We start from the raw sequence: 6,216 nt of genomic DNA, 5'->3' as shown, positions 1-6,216 counted from the left end.
TTTTCTTTAAATCTTAAGAAAATTATTACATTCTTACAATATTTTTATTTCCGTACGTAAAAAACCTTTTGAAATCTCAATTGATTTTATCCCCGTAAAGTAAGAATGTCTTTGTTTTTTTTTTAAATATATTTCTAACCAATTCGAGACTTGTATGATACAGAATATGAACTGTCGTGTGATTTTTGTATATGAGTTTATTAAATGTTTATTTGATTTTGCTTTTAGTTTCTTTTTAAGAGGAAAATGTATACAAATGAAATAGTTTGGGTTGGTCATTGTTTGCAATCAAAATCAACCTATCAACTTGAAAAAGCATTATACCGAAACAAAATATTAATGTCAAATAGTTATAGGAAAACACACAATACGCTGAAAACAGAAAATGCAAATACATAACAACTTATGTGACTTTTATCTAAATCAAAAATCAAAAAGGGAATCTCAAATAAAATACTTTTATTCATTTCAGAATCATGGCAATCGGAAGAGCCATCAGGTTTTCATTGGTACACTCACATAAATACAGTAATCACGGAATGAACAAAAAATTATTAAAAAAGAAGTACCTGGAAACGCCAGGAGAAAGAAACTGTTACGACCTGTATTCTGTATGTGACCCTATAATGTCAAAACTATTGTATAGAATAAGCACGTATCACTTCCACCACTGGTGCTTGACACATTGGACACTTTCTTTTACTTTGGTGCAAATCATTTGCACATTTTGAACATGTGCACATATGTCCACATCTGCAAGAGAAATACAACAGTAATATGTAAGTGATTTAGATCAGATACAAATAAGATTACTGATTTGCCAAAATGACACTGAATAGCACCTGTACAACAAAGAATCAATATTGCTTTCACAGCATATACAACAAACTCCTTTCCTCACACATTCCCATTTAGATTTATCGTCAGGTGAAACACGGTCATGTGTTCCTGTGACAAATCGAAGACTATCAGTTCAAAATTATTCTCCCATAGGTAGTAAGGTCCAGTTTAAAGAAAAATCTAATGAATACGGAAAGCACAAAAGCAATCTGACCTGATGAACCAGTTGAGCGATTTAAGGCTGCAGAGACTTCTTGTCTTATTGAGCGTTGTAACTCAAGCTGCATATCCATACAGGCTTCCAGCATTCTTTGCATATTATTCATCCTTTGCTGTAGCCTAACCATGTCAATTCTTAAGTCATTAACAATATCCCACTCCTGCCAAAAAAAAAAAAAGTCCAGTCAGAAAATTATTAATGTAACAACGCGATTATGAAATGGGAAAAATAGGCACTTGAATGTCAAGACTATGGAGTACATCAGCTAAAGAAAAGCAGTTATGTCCCGCAAATGAACGCACAATTCCTAGGCGCTGATTATTTATGTCACTCTGTGACCAATTGTCATGGCGAGAGTGCCGATCCCATAAAGGCTGAGGCGGAGGTGTTGGTGGCAAGGGACGGTGGTCAAGTGAGCTATTAACAGTACCCTGAGGACCAGTAACTGGATCCCTAGTTTCTTGTCCAGAGTCTTGTTCTGCCAAGGGAGAAGAAGGGGTTGTTTCTTGCAGTTCCCATTCAACATGAGCGTGACCTTGCCTTTCAACATACGACTGTATCAACTGGTCAAGACTTTCACGAAAACTGCTGCGAAGGAGGTTTGAGACACTTCTCCTGCCAGAGGAAAAGAATTATTTATTCTAATTTACATGTTTCGTTTTCAAAAGAGTTTGACTGAAATACTCCAATCATATCAACGTACCTACTTAGCAATTCCCTGAGTTCAACGCTATACACATTGTCATCTTCGGGAAAATAAAACCCATGAATTCTACCAACTGGAGCTACTTCATTATCAGAAGGTCCTCCTAACCAAATTTCCACAGCCTCTTGAAAGCCACCATCCTCTTGCCACGCTTCAGGGGCTTCTTGCTCTTGCATACGAGAATTTTCTCCATCTTCGCTACCCATTATGTTTTGGGGCCACTCATTTGTTGTATTACTGAGCTGATGAACATCCACACTTTGATGCCAGTCACTTCTGTCGTTTTCAATAATAACTTCTTCCTGATGTTCTACTTCCAGAGCAATAGATTCAATCAAATCTACATCACCAACGATATTGCTATATACACGATCATCCTGATTTGATAAATTGCTTTCGTCATTAGTTATATCTCCCCACTGAGATTGCTCAGTAGGTACCTCGCTTAACTCTTGTATGTTGTCATCCTCTATATCTTCAATTTGCAAGCTTTGTTGGGAAAGGTCATTAGAAGAATCTTCAGCTGACATCATAGCAACAGTTTGTCCAGTGTCATCTCCTCTTTCAACTCTCATACTGGAAGATGATTCCCGATCATTTTTTTCTATATGAGCGGCAGAGCCTTGCCAGTCTAATTTCTCACAAGGGGTTCCTTGTGAACAAATCTGATCACATGGTATCTCAAGTCCGTCACTTCCATTGTTAATAGGCCGGGATTGTTCAGAATGTACAGTTGGGACGGCTTGTGAACTGCTAGCTCCAGTTTGTTCAATTGCATTAACATCAATATCACTCTCGGAAGAGGTATCAGATAGGTTACTGGTTGCTTGACTGCAACCAAAACTGTCCTTTCTGGAAAAGAATCCTTCTCTGATCAGAAGACAAGTTAACATTATTAGTACAAAGCATATATATATAAAATTAACATGAAGGAAGAAAAACTTACTGGTAATTTTATGCAATAAAGCTAAAGCAACAAATAAAAGTTACACTTTCATTTGGTCCAATGGGAAATACGGTAGAGAAGATTATTTTTACATAACAGTAATTTTAAAATGATCTTGACCGGTTGCCTTAAACCCTAGGTCTGTCTTTCCCAACAAAATACACACTACAAACTATTATAATTCCCAAAAATTCTGTCATGGTTTTGGTTTTTTAATTAAAACGATAAACCTTTCTTTTGAGCTTTAAAAATTACAATCTTCATAAAGTAAGTTTATGGGCAGAACTGCATGAAACAAACCACAAAAAGTTAAGGGTGTATCAACAGAAACATAGCAATTTTAAATGAAAAAAAAAGTTAGACGTGCACGTGGCCATTTGATATGTTTTCACCAGTAACTACAAAATTGTTCTGATTTTGCTTCTTATAATAAAGTGAAAACGAAAAACATTTTCTCAAACCAAAAGCACTCCTTGATTTTCTTATTAAAAATAATCACCTTCATTTCAAATTTACTGTACTATTTAGAAGTTTTACAAATGTATCAATATATTCTAGGCGATCCTCACCATATTCTTACTTTACTGTCTCCTTCCGTAAAATATGCATATAATAGCAATCTTTTCTTTTATCAAGTGAACACATTTTTAAACAAAAACATAGAAGGTGTGTACCAATACGGGTAAGGGGAATAGCAGAATCTCAGTATACATCAGCTATATGGATCCAGAATAGAAAAGAAAGTTAAATAGAAAAGTCAAGAGAGAAAGAAAGAAATCCAGAAAACTTCACATAAATAAATTTAGTTTCTTTTCAACTTAATGTCAACATGAACGGCATACCTTAGACCTGATACAGTCTGCTTCTGTCTCAATAAGCCTAATTCACTTTCTGCAATGGAAGTGGACCTGTTATTACCAATCGATCTATCATTTCTCAAGAACCTGCCTCTAAGCAAGGCCTGAAAATATGTTAACAAACAATCATCAATTGCAACAGCAAAGCCCGGATTCAAACCAAGTCCTAAATTTTAAATTCATTGTTCAAATGTATTCGAATGTATAGTATTTCCCCTTTGTTCTTTCCTAGGTTTCCTCCATATACTAGAAAATTTTCTATTCTTCACATAATACAATTCTCCATTCACTATGCCTATGATGAAATTATCACGCTTCAACTTCCCTACAAATTTGAGCATAAAATACAACCAATTGTTACAAGTTACCCTAAATTTATTACACTTCAAGTTCACTTAAGAGTACCTTCTAACACTAAATCAATAAAGTCAAATATTTTACGAATTACATTGGGGGGATATTCAACATCCACAAATCATACACTGTGATGCCGGAATAGTAAAAAGAACTAAGACTTAAAGATATCCATTTAGTACACTAACCTGAATACGATTACGATGGGGGAAATGGGATACAACCCGATGGTCCAATAATTCCTGAACTTCTCTTTGTCTTTCCATCTGGGCCTTCTTAAGCATATCAAGCAGCACCTGTCGGCCACATAATTTACGGATTCCCCTCCGTGTATGCTCAGCTTGACCGTCGTTCTGATTAACAAATCCATCACGAACACATTCAATTTGGGTACCAGTTTCAGAAGATTGTTCTTCCCTATTTTCCCCAGAAGAAGCACCTCTCTGTGGGCTACTCGTCTGCACCCACTCCCTTATGATACACACTCGTTCCTGATCCGTTTCCCCGTCCCTTTCCTGCTCATTTTCCCCGCGCCATTCTCCTCTGTTTCCTTGGGAATTATTTGATGCACGATCCCTGGAACCACTATTCATCCACTCCCTGAATATTTGCCTCACTCTTTCCCTTTCAACTTCTCCAAAATCAGAGTTTTCGTGGCTAGAATTATTCAATTCCTCTTGTTCGTCATGGAACTCATTCTGACTTTGTGACCAGGTCTCAGAATCATTCTCTCCCAAACCTGCATCCTCTATTACACGTCCTTCTCTCTGGTTGCTATATGGCATATTTTCCTGCGAGGAGTCCACAACCACCTCATCACTCGTTTGTTGAAGTAAAACCTCCCCAGGTCTTCCTTGAACTGGTCTTACTGCCTGCTCATCCTCAATCTCTCTCCACATTTGCATGACCGAAGACGACCGTGTGCCTCCCCTCCCTCCATCTCCTTGCCTCCCAGGTGACTGAGAAAGGGATTCCCTCAGGAAAGTAGATTCGAGCGCAGTCACATTATGCACACCCGCAACCGCCATTTCTAATTTAGTTTCATAACAAGCACATAGATCTTTTCAATCCATCTGACCCAAATGCACTAAAACTTGCATATCAGGTGGAGAAATCAAAGTTACTCAGAAACAGGCCTTACATTTCCATGGATTTGAATCACTTTTGCCATTATAATTCCTCTCCCTGATATCATCATCGTCCTCCTCCTCGTCAGTATTACTGTAGTCAAGAAAAATAACTCAAACTCCGAGTTTCGAAAAAATTTCAACGAAAGAAATTACTGCTTACTCTACCTTACCTTAGCCTGCAAAAAACAAATATAATAATAATAATTAAGGAATACCAAATCATTCAATTCTTATTCTCTAAAAAATAGTGCTTATAAAAAAAAAACAAAACAAAACAAAAACTCTAAAAATTAGCTTGTCGATAACAAAAATAATCAACATGAGTCTGAGAGTTTTCATACTGGCTATAATGCTAAGCTAATATTCTCGAAGAATAAGAATGTCAAATTTCCATGAAAGCAAAACAGAGTTGCAGATCATTCAATTTTTCAATAGTAAACAAAGCAAAAGTCTCCACACAGAAACTGAGTGTAAAACATTTGAGTATTGAAAGAAAATTCAGCACTGAAGCTCGAGACTGAGCATGAAACATGGAAAAGGAACGTACCTGAGAAGTTCCGCCTTCGATTTCGAAGTAAAGAAAAAGTAACCTAATCTCAAAAAAAAAAAAATCAGAGAGAGAGAGAGAGAATTTTCAAAGTCACAGTGAGAGACTGGAACAGAGAGAGAGAGAGAGGGAAGAGCAGCGAATTTAGAAAAGATTGATATATGCGGACACGTCAGCGTCTGCGTGACTTTTCTTCCTTGGATAAAGCAGCTATCATTCCGAAGCCACGTGGCGCTTTCTCTTTTGTTCCGGGCAATTGACGAAACGTTCCAAATCTTAAATCGAACGTGAAGTTTGGTGGAAGCCAATTCCTGAACGACGCCGTCTCGATGTGCTATATTTTACAGTTATACTTCCACATCTTCAAATCTTTTTCTATAATTTTCCTGCAACCAGAACATTTAATTATTTAACATTGTCGTTTTTTCTCCACCAAACACAAACATCTTACGACAGTAAAAATCAGAAACGTCACGCCAAATCAGAAACATGTCACAATAACTGAATTGAATTTAGACTATATTAATTTTTCAGATAAGCACAATTCAGAAAAATAAAAACTGCTTATATATAGTGTTTTTTTTTTCCATAAATAAAACCTTAACAGAATCAGATA

At 36.5% G+C, this 6,216-nt stretch overlaps 1 protein-coding gene across 5 annotated transcripts; it reads right to left on the bottom strand.

Annotated features, from left to right (window-relative positions):
- Nucleotides 1-438: 438 nt before the first annotated feature.
- LOC106759346 lies at nt 439-5,725 on the bottom strand. 5 transcript variants are annotated; one of them, XM_022779716.1, is made up of 10 exons: nt 5,601-5,721; nt 5,224-5,229; nt 5,065-5,144; nt 4,112-4,953; nt 3,555-3,673; nt 1,764-2,636; nt 1,321-1,675; nt 1,055-1,220; nt 843-948; nt 439-753 (listed from the first exon to the last, which is right to left on the bottom strand). In XM_022779716.1, the coding sequence occupies exons 4-10, from the start codon at nt 4,949-4,951 to the stop codon at nt 636-638; spliced, it is 2,577 nt and encodes an 858-aa protein (XP_022635437.1). In that variant the 5' UTR covers nt 4,952-4,953; nt 5,065-5,144; nt 5,224-5,229; nt 5,601-5,721; the 3' UTR covers nt 439-635. The 5 variants fall into 5 exon arrangements, with proteins under 5 accessions (XP_022635437.1, XP_014497969.1, XP_014497970.1 ...); XM_014642483.2 differs by lacking the exon at nt 5,224-5,229 and having other exon boundaries at nt 5,601-5,725; XM_014642484.2 differs by having other exon boundaries at nt 4,112-5,144.
- Nucleotides 5,726-6,216: the final 491 nt, after the last annotated feature.

The sequence above is a fragment of the Vigna radiata genome, chromosome 4, assembly GCF_000741045.1.
Source record: "Vigna radiata var. radiata cultivar VC1973A chromosome 4, Vradiata_ver6, whole genome shotgun sequence".
NCBI classification, from domain to species: domain Eukaryota; kingdom Viridiplantae; phylum Streptophyta; class Magnoliopsida; order Fabales; family Fabaceae; genus Vigna; species Vigna radiata.
Note: the sequence above shows the minus strand (reverse complement) of the source record. Positions and strands in the feature narration are given on the sequence as shown.

What these genes read in the sequence shown, in the direction of transcription:
- LOC106759346 (XM_014642482.2), bottom strand. Translation starts at nt 4,951, where the DNA reads ATGGCGGTTGCGGGTGTGCATAATGTGACTGCGCTCGAATCTACTTTC. An exon ending in CAGACTGTATCAGGTCTAAG is followed by an intron (nt 2,637 to 3,554) that starts GTATGCCGTTCA and finishes TCTTCTGATCAG; the next exon opens with AGAAGGATTCTTTTCCAGAA. An exon ending in TCGCTCAACTGGTTCATCAG is followed by an intron (nt 949 to 1,054) that starts GTCAGATTGCTT and finishes GATTTGTCACAG; the next exon opens with GAACACATGACCGTGTTTCA.